The sequence below is a fragment of the Spinacia oleracea genome, chromosome 2, assembly GCF_020520425.1.
Source record: "Spinacia oleracea cultivar Varoflay chromosome 2, BTI_SOV_V1, whole genome shotgun sequence".
Taxonomy (NCBI): Eukaryota; Viridiplantae; Streptophyta; class Magnoliopsida; order Caryophyllales; family Amaranthaceae; genus Spinacia; species Spinacia oleracea.
The window spans coordinates 42587575-42606351 of NC_079488.1; the positions used below are offsets into that span (position 1 = coordinate 42587575).

Sequence of the window (18777 nt, forward strand, 5' to 3'; positions counted from 1 at the left end):
ACCTATAACGACCAAAGTCTCAAATGTGCATACATAGATTAGAATGAGTTTTATAAAGTTAATACTATGCATATTAATCATGTAATAAGAATAAAATGAGTCATTAGGTTCGTTAGTTCAAAGTTGGGAGCGAAAAATGTCATTTTAGCCTAATTATGACCTATAATGGCCAAATAAGTCTCAAATGTGCATAAATAGATTGGATTGAGTCTTGGAAAGTTAAAGCTAATCATATAAATCATGTAGTAAGTTTGAAATGAGTTCTTAGGTTCATTAGTTCAAAGTTGGGAGCGAAAATGTCATTTTAGCCTAAATATGACCTATATAGCCAAACAAGTCTCAAATGTACATAAATAGATTGGATTGAGTCTTGGAAAGTTACAACTAATCATATGCCTATTTCCACCCAAATCCAAGAACAACCTATGCCTATTTCCAAAAAAGAAAAAGGGAGGGAAAGAAAAAGAAAGATAATACAAGAGCATGTTAAAGACCAAAAAATAAAAACAAGTAGAAACTTAGCCGATTTTCATATTAGCTTTATGACTTATTTTTTCCCCACATGGAATCCTTCTTCAGCTAATTCCATTAATTAATTAAATGAGAAAACAAATTAAATAATTAACCAACACCAAAGTACATGCAAGAAACAAAATTAGATGTCTTACTTTTTTCCTCAACCGGCTTTTCCATGCTGCCTCACGGTTCTGAGCAAGCCTTCGTAGAGTCTATAATAATAAATCTTTAAAGATGTTACAAAAATGAAGCTACAAGATGTCAAATAGCATGAAAAGAGAAGAGTGAACAACTTCTAACCTTATGATCAGTCTCCTTCGATCTGTCACTCGAATGATAATGACATTGCTTCTGCCCTATCCCCACTAGCTTGAACTCAGGGGTCTACATTTTGCTAAAGCAGAACAATAATACTACTTTAAGTTTCAAACCACTGATAGGGTTTCCTTCCACTTCGAGGAAGAACAAACAGATACAAACCATCTTGCCAAAGAATGACAGCACCTCCTACAAGGCATCTTATTTAAATACTCTGCCATTACCTATATATAGCTATAATAAGACAAGCAAGTACAAAACAACAAATACAGACCTACAAAGTATTGAGTAACTATAATGTTGTGGTGGTGGGGAGTATAACAACAGGGGCCAGCTTTAGATTACAAGGAACTCACCATCATCTTCTCTGACGTTGGATTGAGGAAAGAAACTCTGGCGGAAGAAGAACCATCCAACTGAACGATTTGACCATTATACCAACGCCCATCGGTGTGGCGGAATCTACATTTTGATCCAATAAAATAACTTGGGTCTCCCAATATTTCTGCCTCAACATTAGTAGAATCTAATGGTTCTACCTCTAAGTCTTCGCATGGAAGTTGGGAACCACCCAACTTTGCTGGATTTATAAGCTCGACCGCAGCGTCTTTATGGGAATATATAGAGTCCTGCACAGCTGAATCAACTTCACGTAACAGCCGGGCACGTTTTAGGTGAAAAAGTCCTTCCTCTGCATCTTTAATGGAAGAAACAAGCTCGTCTTGGACCTGCATCAACATACAGCAATGTGTTGATTCAAGAAACCAGCCAAATGAGCATGCATATACAATTTCACTTCTGCTATCCCTTTTTGTATAAACAAGAAATAAAGTTGGAGAGGAAGCTGATATGCTGAATAAAGCAAGAAACTGGACACTCGCATCTTTATCAGTATTTATCACTCTATGAGAACAACTGCTATCACGAAGAACATTACAGAAAAACACAGATATCCTACGAAGAACATTACAAAAAGGTAACAAGTACGGAGTAAAATACATTGATCACCGACATATCAAAATGTTCCTTAAGGCCTGAGATTAGACCTGAACTCCTGGTGGTTTATTTCCTGAAAACAAAGGCTAGAAGAATAAAATAACACATGGCACCTGCCTCCTTTCACCCTATTATTCACCACAGAACCGTATTAGAAGGGTGATTGTTGTTTTCTTAATCTCTCATAAATTATTCTTCAAATATCCATTCCCAAGCTCAAACCTCTCAAAAACCTGAGCCTTTGGAACCTAAAAACGTCAAATCAATTGTAGAACAAGTACAAAAAACCCACAAGAAATCAACCAACCAACACCGTAAAATTACACAGTGACATTCCTTCGGTTTTCTGCTAAAAAATCACTTCATAAGCTTGAAGCTTGACACCAATTAATCTACAGAGTAACGGAATGCAATTGAAAACACAACGAAAGCTAATGTGAGCTAATTGGTATTCACAAAACCCATTTGTCTCCAGATTAATGTTGCATAATGAGCATAGTTTATGACAAAACAAACAAAATTCTAGGTTAATCCCAAAAAAAAAACAAGAAAAAGGGTCATCTAACATCTATTGCAAACAAATGTTCAAGGGTAATCCCCAAATAACCAATATAGTCATATTTACAGACCATAAATTATTAGCAAGATGGATTTTAGCTTAATTAGAGCGTCAAACATGCGATTCAACATGATGAATAGAAGCAAATTTATAAAAATAGAAGCAGAAATCGATCATATTAGGAATACCCTAAATTAAACCTAATAATAAAACATAATGGTAATTAAATTGAAGGATAGAGAAAAGGATTACACTAAGAAGCTCAGAGCTTTTTCCCTTAAACGAAAATCAAAACGAAAATCAAAACGAAAATCAAAAACGAAAATCAAAACGAAAATCAAAACGAAAATCAAAAACGAAAATCAAAAACAATAATCAAAACGAAAATCAAAAACTAAAATTGAACCCTAATCTGAAAACGAAAATAAAAAACGAAAATAAAAATTGAACACACCATAGCAAAACCACCGGAACCACGACGCCGAGCAACCACCGGAACCACGACGCGACGGGGAGATCCTGAACCCCCGGCCGACCAAGAATATAACCTTTCAGTGACAGGCCGCGCGAGAATTGAACGGGATGGGGGAGATAAGGCTAGAACACCACACACCGGCGAAGACAGCGACGCAGGGCTGAGCAACGCTTGGATTCGACGGCGACGTAGGGCTGAGTTCGACGGCGACGCAGGGCTGAGTTCGACGGCTGAGTTCGACGGTTTGTTTGGATATTTGTTTAAGGGAAAAAGCTTAGAGCAGAGAAAGAACAACGTACGTTTGAGCCCGCTCGTTTGAGCGCGGTTTGTTGCATAGGAAAGTAAAATTTTTTGAAACGCGGACTTGTTGCAGCGGGCAATAACATGTACGCTGCAATAAAGTCGGGTTGTTGCTGCGGGCTTTTATTTTGTACGCTGCAACAAACACATTCGCTGCGAACAACTAAAATGTACGATGCGATAACCCTTTAAAGGGTTTGACCCGCGTTGACCGACTGGTTGTTGAAGCGTATTTATACATGTACGCTGCAACAAGGGGGCTGCAACAGGGGTTTTTTCTACTAGTGGCCATTCATGATAATGAATGGGTGAATGGTATATATTGTATATGTACTGTTTTGCAGGTTATGAAGTGACTTGTATGGCCCAAATAGGATATAAAATATGGTCTGCGTACCATTAAGTTGAATGTAATTGGTCTAAAGTACCAAAATTGTTTTTCAATTCAAATATGGTCTGCGTACCATCAAATAGTTGTAATTAGTTTAATTATAGCTTATCCTATTTGAAGAAAATGGCGCCTCCCACGGAGATTTTCAAGACGAACTTTGAATTTGAAGCTTCAAGATGAAGTCGGGCCATACTAGATCACATTTATCTTAATCATGCTTTAAGTTATTTATTGCTTTAAATATGTCTTAAATATGCATGAGATCAAAGCTTGATTATGTTGCATGATTAAGGATTTTAGTTCACTTAAAATCTAACCAACATAGTAAGAGCCTTAAGTTCCAAACTTAAAAATTGAGTTAAAAGGTGCCATGCCAAAATAACACTTACTTGGATATCCTTTACATCGATCTTAGTAATAGTTTTCCGCCATAGCGAGGTGTTACTTATCGATACTAAAGGGGTAAGGTACACAAATAATTGTGACTACATGTTAGTTTTGGTGAAACTCAACGATATAAGTAAGGATTCCTTTTATGTCGTGGCAAAATCGATAGGTTTACCTAATAAGTTCTTAGACGTACCTATCAACCAAGAGTAGTTTCTAGACTATTAGCAAAAGGCTTTTGCTTACCTAAAATGTTTTAGAATTGAGTCAAAATACATAATGTGCTTAATTCTTCAATGGTTTTAGGGTCTTGGAATCATTTTATTCACACCTGCCGGAACAATAAATTCGAATAAAATGCTAATAACTTGTTTGAATTGCATGAATGCTTTAATTTTCAAGTTATTACTCATGATAAATGTTTAGACTTTGCATGCTTCAATGTATGTTTTAATTATTGTTTATAATTAAATATCTTGCACTGCAATAAATCCTTTTAGAAAGGTAACAGTAAATTTCTTTGATTGGTAATGAATCCAAGAACGATTCACGGAAATGAGAGAAAATGAGCAATTTAAATGTACGTTTCTTTTAGCGACTTTTATGGTTGTTTTCGAGTATCAAAGTCGAATGGCAAACCGATTGGTGCTTGTGAATTTAAAATACAATGTAGTTTTGAGATCATAAAGCATTTAGTTTAAACGCTCAACCTTACCAATGGTTAACAACATAATATCTTTGTCCATTTAATTCTCGAATGAGTCTAGTCCCTAGATATTCGAATAGATCGATGCTTAGAGAACTTTAGAAGCTTCTGGTATGATCATCTAGTTGAAACAGAATATTCAACATAAAATGGTAAGAACCTTGTTGGAGTGACATTGGACATGTCTAACAAAGTATAAAAGTCAACACTAAAGAATTCAATTCTTAAGACTATAAGAAAGGGTACAAGAAATAGGAAAACGAGGAACAAATGAAAGGAATTTACGATTCCGTTTCTACCTATAAGTTTATGTTTAAAGAGAAGTGATCTAGCAATCAAACTTCCTTGGTATCATATACCGCTTGAGGTTCTTACTTCGGTAAATAACTCAAACAACGGTAGCTAGGCTACACTAATGGACTACAAGTGGGAAATGAAGCATGTCATTGCTACATTAATTGTAGGGTCATCTAGTTTGTTTTTAAGTCCTTTCAAAGGCTGGAACTTAATGGCTATTTCGTTCCATAATCAGCATACCTAAATTTCTGTTTTCAAACACAGAAAGACTCACATTCAAGAAAAACAAAATCAAAGTTTGTTTGTTTATTTGAATGAAATGGTCAATTACGGGTTGAGTCAATATGCTTGATTAAAACAGACAACTCTTTAACAATAAGAACTTTACTAGGTTCAAATCAACCCCTTGATTTGAGTTCCACTAATATTTGGCATTGTTCCTTAGACCATATCAACAAGTTAACATTCAAAAGCTCTATTTTGATGGACTTTTGAAAGTTGATTGATTTCTAGATCAATTTAAGACAACTAGTCTTACTTGTTGAAAGTAACAAAAGATATGAACTTTTGTTAGAACGCCTAGACAATAGAGTTCAAAGCTAAAGAAAGATTTTATGACTTTATTATTGCACATGGATTTGAGTGAATATAGGTTTATTTACTCAAATGTGATATAAGTTGAATCTGTTTGGCTAGTTCAAAGATTCAGAAGTATAAAATCCACTTGGCAAGAAATCATAAAGATCAAGGTTAGATCATGTTGTTGATTACTTATACCAAGAATGATCATCAATGATTGTGTGTTGTAATTTCACGATCTAGCTCCATAAGATATGGTATATCTAAGTTGGAATGATCGAAGTCGATTAGTACTTGATTCGATCAATGATGGATCATATTTTCCTATAATTTCCAAACAAAATGCTCAACTACCACCAAACTAAACCAAATTCGTCAAAGCTATTGAAAAGTAATTTCAGAATATCTTTTCATAATATATATCTAGAGAGTTGCCAAACTCAGTGGGAGCTTAGCGTTTGTTATTCAACAAACTAAGGCCCAAGTACGTATAGATATATGTTTCATTATGATTTATTCAAATGAGACACAAGGGTATTGTTTCTACCACGAATTTTTGAGAACATAATGTTTGTTTGCTCGAAATAATGTCCTTTTGGAGATTCGTTTCCAAAATGACAAGTGGGAGAAAATAAACCTCGAAAGTCTTCGAGGCGAACAACAAACATAAACGGACATTCCAGAGGCTTTTCGAAGTTCTTTAGAAAATCCGAACACGTATTCTTTAAGGACTTTATAAGTGGCTTTAAAGACTAGACATCTCTTAGAAGACTTTACAAGTGCTTCAAGGAGAACAGAATATTCAAAGGACTTTCAAGTGGCTGTTGATATTCTATTGTTTGATCGATGTTCTATACCCAAGTAGGCATAGAGTTCAAGTCACTGAAACTATGAGATTCTTCTATTAGATAGTGAAGAAACATGGAGTTTAGGTCACTGAAGCTATGCGATTCTTCTATTAGATAGTGAAGAAACCTACAACTTGCAGTCAAACTATTATCATATAGATTAATGAGTTTGTGACCTGTAAGAAAGCTATGACGAAACCCAGATTCCCTAAAATGGTTAGAGGCCATATATAGACTCAAATGTTTTAAATGGTTAGAGGCCATAAAACATACTCAAGTTTTGATGACAAAATTGAAATTTTGTTGATTTGCAAGAATACACTAGTGGAAAAAGGGTCATTTGCATCGCACTTTTAAGCACATTTGCGTCGCACATCGTGCGTGGCAAAAGCTCTCGACGCAAATGACTAAAAGTCATTTGCGTCGCACATTTGTGCGACGCAAATGAACCTTATTTGCGTCGCACATTTAGCAAATGTGCGTTGCAAATGACTTTTCGGCACCATGCCTGAAAAGTCATTTGCAACGCACATTAGCTAAATGTGCGACGCAAATGACTTTTCAGCACCATGCCTGAAAAGTCATTTGCAACGCACATTAGCTAAATGTGCGACGCAAATGACTTTTAGGCGAAAAAAAAAAGTCATTTGCCACGCACATTAGCTAAATGTGCGTTGCAAATGACTTTTTTTTTAAAAAAAAAATTCGTTTTTTAATATTTTAGTTACAACCCAATAAAAGGCAAATTCACCATAGATCACCCAACATGTTGATAACCTAACTACACTTTTAACATAAAAGTTTAAGTGAACCATAAACGAATGAGGCCCAAGATATCATTCAAGCAGATGAAAAAGAAAGTGGAGATGGAAACAATAGCCATGAGATGAGTAACTTGAATATGGAGCTGAGTAAAAACAGCAACAATCTTTAGGAAGTTGATGACCAAGTTGCAAAGACAGAGAAACTTGGACTGCAACAGACTGCAGCCATAAAGTTAGTACAAGAAGCACTTAATGCAAATATGATGCAGAGTCATTTCATCAACAGCCAAATCCAGTCCAAGAAATGGCTAATAGTTCTGTCAGAGAGAGAATTTCAACTCCTACAACCTCCATCGAAGAAAATTGCAGCTAAGGTGGTGAAATAGATGGAAAAGTGACTGGTAGATCAGCAGAAAAGCAACAGCAAACAGGTAAAAGATCCTACAAAAAGAACCAGATGAACATAAGAGTTCATGAAAACAAATGTCCAAGAGTTTCAGCAAGCTCAAAAAATTGTTTGTGCGTGCAAAATTCATCAAGGCGATGGAAAAACTGAAGAAAATAAACCCACGCAAACCACAATACTTATCTGCTGTACAAACTCATAATTCTAGTTTACAAACTTTTAATAAACTTCGCCCGTATTACATTGGAGTTGTAAGCTCCTACAACAGTTGAAGCAATAGAAACTCACCGAAAGACACCTTAAAACATTCTTCATGATAGCCATAGTACAACCTACGCAACCTGCTCTCTGTTTCATTAGAATAAACAACTTCCCAACTGATCATCACAAACCTCAGGACACTTGCAAGTTTCATTAATAATAAAACAACCATAGCAAGCAGGCATATATACACTTCCCAACTGATCATCACAAAGACTACCAACCAGAAACAACCAAAAATAAAGGTTATCCAACATCCAAGTTAGATATGGTTACATATGAAGCACCCATAATAACCAAGGTTATCCTACGTCTTCCTGACAGTCACAATATATAAAAGGAAAGATATGCCAATACAATCAAACATCCAACACGGTCAGAAAACAAACTTTTCTAACAAGTAGAGAGCTTACTTATTGATGATTTCAATGAACAGCATAACTAAACCACCACTACCCCGAGTAGCATTAGCCATCTGTTGAGCGGCATTTGCGATTTTTAGAGCCCGCTTTAAGCAAAGTAGAACCCTGCATAAAGGAAAACCAATTAAATACACGATAAGGAATTCCAAACCTACCCAGATCAACAAAAAACTAACAACTTAAAAAAAAAATCAAAATGCTCAATTAAAAAGTTCAAAATACTCGAATTGACAAACTAACCAACACGATCAAACCCTATATTTATAATAAAACAACTTCAATCCTGCTGTGAGAAACCGGTTACAGTAATTGGCTAAGCTGAAACTATCATTCGACAGACCGATAGTAATGCGTTGAATAGAAAAAACATTTCCTTATTTTACTAATTGAATAGAGGCCTCACCTTGGGAGAAAACCAATGGCACTGACCCTCACTCAGTGGAGTATCCGAACTACTATAACTGCAGTTGAAGAATACACATTGGTTGTATCCTCCTACATTCACTAAATCATATTAGAACAACACAACAAGCATCAAACTGATGTTTAAATTTGTGTGAGCACAATGTAAGCAACAAAAATATCAAAACAACTAAAAATATGAAAGAAAATAGTTTAACTTCCAAAGAACTATTGATTTTAAAAATTGAATACTCACCAAGACCAGGACTATCTCTGAGCTCATACTTGATATGAGGCTGCCTCCCAACAAACCCATCACCCTCTACAATATCAGGCACCATCTGAAATCAAAATCCTCAATCAAAAGTTCAAACAATTGCTAAAAATGTTCGAATTTACAAACTAACTAACACAATTCATCAAAACAATATAAAAAGTAAAAATTAATTGAAGTTGGATTCATGGTAAAGAGGGGGGAAATACCTAAGAAATAAGGTAATCAATGACGGCGGCGACGTTAACCGAAGATCCAGCTCCAACGGTTTGGCGTTTCACCCAACCTTAAAAACCCTAGAAATAGGTTGATAAACAAGAACCCTTGAAATCTTCTATACACCGTAGGCTGATAAACAAGAACCCTAATTAACATAAATTGCACTGTACCTAAATCGCCGACGAACTAATTCGCAGAATTGGATCGGAGACTCGCTAGCAATCGAGCTGCACTGCTTTGAAATGTCTCCTTCTTCGCGGCGGAATCTAGGATTTTTCTCTTCGAGCCGTGTTTTCGCAAATCTTGATTTTTCCGGGTAAATTAAAGGCAAAATACGTATAGTGGTTAGAGGAGATTTCAAATGAATGAAAGATTGAGAGGTATTGACATCTCATGAATGGAGTTCTGGAAAGAAGAAGAGAGAGAAAAAGAGGGGAGAAGGAATAATTAAAAACTTCCGAATTTTTTTTACCTCCTCTGCGTCGCAGAATTACTAATCTGCGACGCAGGTGACTTAAAGAGTCATTTGCGTCGCAGATTAGTAATTCTGCGACGCAAAGGAGGTAATATTTTGCGTCGCATTATTACTAATCTGCGACGCAAATGACTCTGAGAACATTTTAGAGTCATTTGCGTCGTAGATTAATAATTCTGCGACGCAAATGACTAATTTTAAAGCTTAGAACTGTCAATTGCGTCACATGTTTAAATGTGCGAGGCAAATGTGGTGATGCAAATGATTGTTTTTCCACTAGTGATAGTTTCACACCTATTGGTTGCAAGTTTGTTTTAAGGATAAAAACCATCAAACATGAAATTGTGTTCACACACAAAGCTAGATTAGTTGCTAAAGGTTACAAGCAAATTCATGGCATGGATTGTGTTGAAACCTTATGCATAATCTTAATGCTCAAGTCTATAAATCAAGCAATAATTACATATTGGTACATATGACAATTGGATGACAAAACGTATTCCTCAAACAAATGTTGGAAGAAACTATGTACATGGTATGTCATAGGATTTTTGGATCCAAATAAATGCTTGAATAGAAAGCTGGCTTATGAAATCCAAGTACAGATTTAAGCAAGCAGTTGGGAATTGGAAATGTATCTTAGTGAAGCTAAGTGTACATAATTCTTATAGGTATATAAGAAGTTTAGTGGGAGTGCGTAAAACTTAATTGGTCCTATGTGTATCACACACATATCTCTCTATTGTGAAATAACATTCAAATGCTAATGAGTTAGATTTGAAAATTATTCATCAGTGACGGACCAAGGCGAAACTTAGTGCATACTGGGTATTAAGATCTATTTAAGATCTTATAATATTGTTTTAGATTAAGTAATGGCATTTACTAAATCAAACACGAAAGTCTCCATTGGAGACATTTGACCCATATGAATAAATCTAAGTAAAGGATGTTTGAACTATGTATAAGCATTTACTAAGTTAAACATCAAAGAATCTAAGTAAGATTCTTAACCTATATTACATGTCAAAGAATTTAGCTGGACTCAATATCTACTGAAATTGAATGAGCTAAAGTTACATGAATAGAATTCAATTGGAAATTATTCTGCAAAAGAATTTATCATGTACATAATATAATATGAGGATCGCCAAAAACGTATCGTATGACTTTAGGCATGACGAACATATACCAATCTCTATTGATCTAAGTAAAGATCAACTAGATTAAAATCAAGAAAAACTTATGGTACTTAAAAAAAAGTACATAGGATTAGTTCTTGATTCAAGGAAATAAAGATATGCTAAATATTGATGCTACACGCATAAACACTGGCAAAGGATCAAGAAAGATCCCTTTGAAGTTAACCATTGACAAGGACGAGCTATAGAGCATTGTGTTTTGAAATGGCAACATGGATTGGAGACCATGAGTTGTTGCGTGGGAAATTAAATATTAATTTGTATGTTCTAAGATATAGCTGGAAAGTCTTCCACATATCTGTGAACTGATTGGATAAGAAAATCCAAACAAAGCATCACTAGCAACCTATACAGTTGAAGTAAAAGTAATTATTGCCTAAGAAGCAATGAAACAGGGTTGTTTAAGTTAAAGAGTTCTTCACTGAACTTGGGTAGATCACATGTCTGTTGACTTGATGGTTCTTCATTGCAAAATGTGTAGAACCACTCTTGTAGCTAGAAAGAATAGATCACAAACTAAACACACTGAAAATATCTTATCATCCTATCTCGAAAAGACATTCGATGAAAAGGATATTGAGATTGGCAAAGCATGATAACTAAACCTATGCAACAAGTGAGAAGCAACACTCACATTGTAGCACTGGAAATCAAGCATAGCTTTGAATTCCATGAACTGTTTTAAAGATGGGTTTGAGGCCCATGGTTCTAAAACAATGGGGTTGAACATTTATCATATATGAAATGTATTTTCATATTCCATTTAATCTTGGTTTAGTATTAAATGATGAGTCCCTTCAATTTGACAATATATTCAAGATAGACTGTCAGGACCAGTCCTGTGACTAAGAAATGTCTATCAAGTGAACGTGAATGTCAAAAGTTGAAAAAGGTCCCTGGTCGGAGTTTTCTATAAAGATGGACGCATAGAAAACGTTAGACGACTGGAATGCAAGATCTAGTAGTTCTGTTTCTTGAACTATGTGGACATGGTAATGTCGTAATCATTTGCATAGATACTTACTTTGGGAAGACTAGTATCGGACAAACCTATGAAACTTTACTGTAAGAGATGAAAATCTGTCATAAGTAAATTTCATTAAAATTATTAGACACTAAATCCTCAATACCCGAGTGATTTGAAATTACTTGCTTGAGAACTGGTTACTTTGACGTTGACCAGCCGTCGCACCGTAAAAGGAGGCTATAAAGGCAATGCTCAGGTAATCACCTATCAAACGAAGTCTAATCTCAAGATCGCAAGATTGGGATTGTCCTCCAATAAATCGGGATGAGATGCCTAAAAGTTGTACAAGGCCACTCGGAGAGCTAGAAATTGTAAAATGCATGGCCGTGCTCGGATGAATCATAGGCTATGATTATCTGTTTATTTGATCAGTTGAACTCTGAAACCGAGAAACACCTCTGGACATAATAAGGATGACAACTCTTACCTTATGTTCAAGAGAAATCATCGAGCGACAAAGGAATTAGGTAATGCACACTTGTCCCTAAGGACAAGTGGGAAACTGAAGGAAATAATGCCCTTGACCCAAGTATGCATATAATATTAAGTCTAATGAATGCAGTTCAGTATTAATTAACAAGATAATAATTCAGTGAGATCAAGTGAGCTGAATGCCTAGCTAGAGGCCGCTTCAGTTCAAGTGGAATTAATGATATTAATCCACAACTTATTCTTGACTGAACCCATAGGGTCACACAAATAGTACGTAAACGGATCAAGTATTTAATGGTATTAAATACTCTATCTATGGATATTCGGAATCGACGGATCTTGGTTTCAGTGGGAGCTGAGATCGTCACAAGCAAGTGAATACTCCGGAAACGATGATATTGCCGGAAACGGAAATATGGATCGCATCGGAAATATAAATATTATCCAAGACGTAGATGTTGCCGGAAACGGAAACATGGTACGTATCGGAAAATATTATCGGAAATGGAAATATTGCCGGAATCGGAAATATTGCCGGAAACGGAAATATTGTCAGAATCGGAAATATTATCGGAATCGGAAAATAATTCCGGAAACGGAAAGATTAAATATTTGTTCGAAACGGAAATTAACTCCGGAATCGGAAATATTAAATATTGTTCGTACCGGAAATGAATTCTGGAACCGGGAATTTAATCGAAAGCGTATCGTACGAATTACCATCGGACGAGGCCTGCCGGACGAAGGCCCAGCACGAAGCCGGGCCATCGCCCAGCAAGCAAGACGCACGCCAACACGCACAGCCCATGGCAACGCCAGGCCCACCGCAAGGCAGGCCCAGCGCGCCAAGGCATGGCTGCGTAGCGTGGGCCAAGCGCACGCGCATGTACGGCCCTCGTGGCTGCCGTGCGTGTTTGTGTTTGTGTCCATGCACAATTCCTAAATCTATTAGGATTTGGTGTATGATTAAATTCCTATTCCTAAAAGGATTATTTAATTAATTAGAGTCCTTGTAGGATTCTAAGTTTAATTAAATCGTATCCTACTAGGATTCCAATTCCCTTTACAAACCTCTATAAATAAAGGCCAAGGGTCATAATTTATGTACATGGGATTGAAGTATTCTAAGGGTAAGTTTTGAAAGAAAAATAAGCCAAACACTTGCAAACACTTAACCGAATTTCCTAGTAACCTTAAGGGCGATTCTAGTTTGTCTAACTTGAGGCGGATCCGGACGTACTGTGGACTATCTATGGAGGGACGACATTTGGAGTCCTAAAGACTTGTTCTTGTTCGGTTCGGGCGCAGCTAGGGAGGGCACGCTACAAAGTTTATGCTCCCAAATTATGCTAAATGATTATGTGTAAATAATATGTTTCCTGGTATTAAGGTTTTTCCACATGATTTATGTTTTGTCATATGTATCATAACCTAACAGGATTGCTACGAGAACATATGATTTATGTTTTTTCCGCATGATTTATGTTTTGTCATATGTATTTGCGTTCTTCGCCGACGAAATGCCCAGTATCAGCCCGAATATCATCGAGCACCGTCTGAATGTCGATAGAACGGTGAGACCGGTAAAGCAAAAGAAAAGAAATTTCTCGACTAAAAAAATTCAAGCAATACAAGAAAAGGTAGAAAAGTTACTGGCGGCAGGATTCATCGAACCATATGATTATCCGGAGTGGTTAGCCAACGTCGTCATGGTAAAGAAATCTAACGGCTCTTGGAGAATGTGTGTAGATTTCACAAACCTAAATCGAGCATGCCAGAAAGATTGCTACCCACTACCGAGAATCGACAGGCTGGTTGATTCAAAAAGTGGTCACGCGTTACTAAGCTTCCTGGATGCATTTTTCGGGTACCACCAAGTCAGCCTGGCTAAGGCTGACAGAAAAAAATCTGCATTCATAACAGACGGCGGAGTATTCAGTTACAAGGACATGTTGTTTGGGCTGAAGAATGCTGGAGCGACTTACCAAAAGTTGGTAGACAGGGTGTTCGCGGAACAGAAGGGTCGTCATATTGAGGTATACGTTGACGACTCTATAGTGAAGAGAAAAGTCGAGAGCGATTATGTGGATGACCTCAGGGAAACATTCGAAACTTTGCGCCGGTACCAGATGAAGCCAATCCCCAAGAAGTGTGTGTTCGGAGTTAAATTAGGGAAATTCATAGGCTTCTTGGTCAGTGAGAGGGGCATCGACAAAAACCCAGACAAGGTAGAGGAAATACTCAACCTGCCTAAACCAGAAAGCATCAAAGACGTACAAAGGCTGACAGGGAGAATGACAGCGCTGACGAGGTTTATATTCTTTAACACTTTGAAGCAGAACAAAACATTTCAGTGGCGGAAAGTTGAAGAAAAAGCTTTTATGAAAGTAAAAGACCACCTTCGGGCACTACCGACCATAGCCAGGCCGAAAGAAGGCGACAAGTTACATTTATATGTATCTGCCTCACCTCGCACTGTCGCGGTCGTCCTGGTCATCGAAAAACACAGACTCCAGCAACCAGTATACTTTGTCAGCCACGTCTTGAATCCGGCGGAAACAAGATACTCATTCATAGAGAAGTTTGCCTACGCGGTCTTGATAGTGGCTAGAAAACTCAGGCCTTACTTTGACGCACACACCATAGAGGTCCTGACGAACTTTCCATTAGAAAAAGCTCTGCAAAAAATGGATACAGCCGGCAGACTATTGGGATGGCCAATAGAGTTATCAGAGTATGACATGGAGTTCCACCCCCGTAAAGCAATAAAAGCCCAGGCCTTGGCCGACTTTGTGGTCGAAGCGTCCTACCAGGAGGATGAGACCAAAACTGAATCTTGGGAAATCGCGGTAGATGGATTGGTCGCGCAATCATGCGCAGGAGCCGACATAGTCATGACGTCGCCGGCAGGCGACTAGTTCGAATATGCAATCAGATTCACCTTTGCAGCCTCGAACAATGAGGCAGAGTATGAGGCAGCCATCGCGGGAGTGCAACTATGTATGTTGGCAGATGCCAAGAAAGTAACAATGACAACCGATTTCCAACTGGTAGCGAACCAGTTCTCAGAAGAGTATAAAACCATGGAGCCGTCAATGAGATGGTACCAGGAGAAATTGAAAACACTAACACCGAGATTGGAAGCCTTCGAAATCGTATTGGTTCCAAGAGCATTGAACAACGCTGCAGATAGCCTCGCCAAACTGGTCAGCTCGAAAGTAATTGAGCTTGATAGATCAGTGATGATAGAAATCATGCACAGAAGGAGTACAGAGGAGAAAGGGAAAGAGGTGATGGTTATAACGGTAGATAGGGAGTGGTACCACAACATTTGGGCATACAAAACAACAGGGTTGTTACCAACCGACACCAATGAAGTGAAAAAAGTGAAAAAAGACGACTGTTGGTACGTCATATACCAGGAACAACTTTACAAGAGAGCATTAAGCCTCCCCCTCTTACGGTACCTGACGGCATACAAGTCAGCGAGGCTGATCGGAGAAATGCATGAAGGAATATGTGGAAACCATGTGGGAGGAAAAACACTCTCCTTAATCTGTCAGAGGCAGGGATACTACTGCCAACCATGCTAGAAGATGCACCAAATTACGTTAAGAAATGCGAAAAGTGTCAGTTATTCACTCCGGTGATCCGTATGCCAGCAAACGATCAAATGCCCATTTTAAATCCAATTCCATTCGCCCAATGGGGGATGGATATTGTGGGACCCTCCACAACAGCCTCCGGAGGCAGGAAGTTCTTAATTGTCGTCGTAAATTACTTTACGAAATGGATAGAGGCTGATCCGGTAGAAATAGTATTTAACCACGGGAGCCAATTCGACTGCATACCTATCCGAGCTTTCCTGGAAGATTACCGAGTCAAATTCTCCTACGCCTCAGTCTGCCACCCCCAAAGTAACGGCCAGGCAGAGGCCGCCAACAAGCAAATACTCACGGCCCTAAAGAAAAAAATGGACGAGTTCAAAGGGAAATGGGCAGACACAGTCCTGGAGGTGTTGTGGGGAAAGAGAACGACGGTCAAAGAAGCAACGGAAGAGAGTCCTTTCAAGTTATGCTTCGGATCAGAAGCAGTCATACCGCCAGCAGTGGCACTACCTACCTTCCGCATCCAGCATTACGAAGAGCATGAAAACGACAACTTACTCCGACACCGGCTAGATTTCTTGCTAGAAGTTAGACTACAAGCAAAAATCAAGTCAGCAGCTTACAAATATAGGATGAGCAGATCCTACAACAAACGGGTAAAGCACAGGAACCTAGAGGCAAGCTGGAACCGGAAAATCGCATAACTACCGCATAACTACCGCAACCGGAAAATCACAAAAACAAGGCAAGCTGACAGCAAACTGGGAAGGACCATACCAAATATGGGAGGAGGTAGTAGCCGGATCGTATAGGCTAATGCAAATGGATGGAACACCGATAAAAAAGTCATGGAACGCAGACACCCTAAGGAAGTTTTATGTATGAAAATCTTGTATGAAAACCCAATGTAACAAGGCCGGCAGAGCCATATTTCTATTTTAATATATTACTAGCAGGTATATTCAGAACGCATAGTTGAGAAACGATACAACATAAGAAAAAGGTTGAGAACATCAGCCCAGTCGGCGATGATGCAAGAAGCGATATAACATAAGAAAAAGGTGAGCACATCAGCAAGGTCGGTGTGAGGGGGTCGAAAAAGCACGAGGCTAATGCGTGACCTCGTCCCTCATGGGCGTGACGTTGTCGGATCAAGTGTAATTAGATTTCCTGTGAGTTTACACCCAATCGACTAGTAATATAGGAGTCTCCATTCAGTTTTTAACGACAATGAGAAAAACTGACAAAACCCGGTTATCGTGACATAAAGGGAGTGCAATTATGTTCGACCATGACGGCCATAGGTTCCCTTGTGATCCCTGGTGTGGGGATCGCTCAACGTACACCCGCGGGGCAGAGATTGAGAGTTCGAGGGACTGTAACTACCGAGAGGAGTGCTCATCGATAACTCCAGAGACAGGTTATCCTTACTAGCTCAGCATAAATAATTGAAGGGAAATGCCTTAAACTATTAAACTATTATGAATTGATTTTAGCAATATGCAACACATAACACTAAATCGATCATGATTATCTTATTTAGATTAATTTAAGGTACCTAGCATGATAATTCAATTATCCAAGGTATTATCTTATTAGGCGCGATAGTCAATCAAGTTAATAGTTCGACAATTTTATAAAAGGGTGATGAAAGCGATTAAATCATATGAGGGACACATTACAACCCACCCTTGAGAGGTGCGTTACGGTTCTCAGAAAACTAACCACTTGGCTTTGCTATTTCTCCTTTTATTTAACGAATCTCAGGTTTCCAAGCAATGTTCCAGTATTTAGGCTTAATTCATCAGCTACAAGGGGCAGGATGTGTTCTGTTCGACTTTTGGGTCGATTGCGACAGAACGCCGGATCAATTTCGCAGCGTGAGGCTAGGCTTAAGGCTGGAGTCAATACTCAGGTTATGGAATTGTGTCATGTTGTGTCCTCTTCACGTCGGTTTTGAGGCTGTATTTATAGGAAAAGGGTGTGTGGAAAGACAGATTTTAAGATACGAATCCAAAAAGAATCCGGAAATAAAACGGCCCTAGGAATTTTCAGCGCCCAGGGCTGGGCATTGAAAATGTGATATGGGCCGAGTTCTTGGTTAGATTTGGACTCTTAGAATACGGAGCTTTTGAGATTTATCCGAGTCTTTTAGTGCGTATTAACTTATGACGGAATGCGTCTGGGCCCGTTACAAACTCTAGGTTCGTTAGGAATTTAATCAATACGTAACTCTTATTTTCGAATTATACCAGGAATGCAAATTCCATCTCTTTTATGATTTATGTTGGAGTGCAACACCTAATTCTGACAGGTTTCTATCTTTTATGACTTTGCCACTTTTAACAACTACCTTTTACAGCAGTTACTATTCTTAGCAGGTTTCTATAAATAGCAGTTTTGGCTGAAATGAAAGGGTGATTGAGATTCGTTATTTTATAGGAGATGCGTTCCCAAGTGGAGATTTATGTTCTCATCATCGAACCTTCCCTTTCGGGAATGGGGATAAAAGTAGGTGTCTACAGTTAGCCCCCACTTTGACCGAGTCTCGAGATGAGACGATGGTCAAAGTACTGGACGGAGTGCGTCAAACAAGCCATGGTGTATGTGACCAGTTTTGCGAGGGTCTCACGAGCCCCCGAGTGATAACATTTGACTTAAGGGTCATCACTTGAAGTGTTAACACATTCCTCACGTGTCATTTGAATCTGTTAACCGATAGTATAGAAACTCCCTCACTTTGTCATTGGAAGTATCTAAAGATATTTTCGAAATCAAAGCTATAAAGTGTAATTAGGCCTGGCCAAGCCCAATCACGAGGTAAAACGTTTTAACAGATTCTCATTTTTAAGGTTAGCTAAACGAGAAAACCCCCTTGTTTTTATAGGACGTAAAACGAAGGAAAATCCAGCA

At 38.2% G+C, this 18777-nt stretch overlaps 1 protein-coding gene and 1 long non-coding RNA gene across 2 annotated transcripts; both read right to left on the minus strand.

The window, feature by feature from the left end:
* Positions 1–727: 727 nt before the first annotated feature.
* LOC130467377 (uncharacterized) lies at positions 728–1835 on the minus strand. Its single transcript, XM_056835878.1, has 2 exons — positions 1191–1835; positions 728–910 (listed from the first exon to the last, which is right to left on the minus strand). Exons 1-2 carry the CDS (start codon positions 1833–1835, stop codon positions 893–895), a joined length of 663 nt encoding a protein of 220 aa, XP_056691856.1. The 3' UTR covers positions 728–892.
* Positions 1836–7284: 5449 nt separating this feature from the next.
* LOC130466900 (uncharacterized) lies at positions 7285–9666 on the minus strand. The gene is made up of 6 exons (XR_008927060.1): positions 9291–9666; positions 9111–9197; positions 8884–8968; positions 8629–8720; positions 8217–8330; positions 7285–7577 (listed from the first exon to the last, which is right to left on the minus strand). It is a non-coding gene; the product is annotated as an uncharacterized lncRNA (long non-coding RNA).
* Between the last annotated feature and the right edge of the window lie 9111 nt (positions 9667–18777).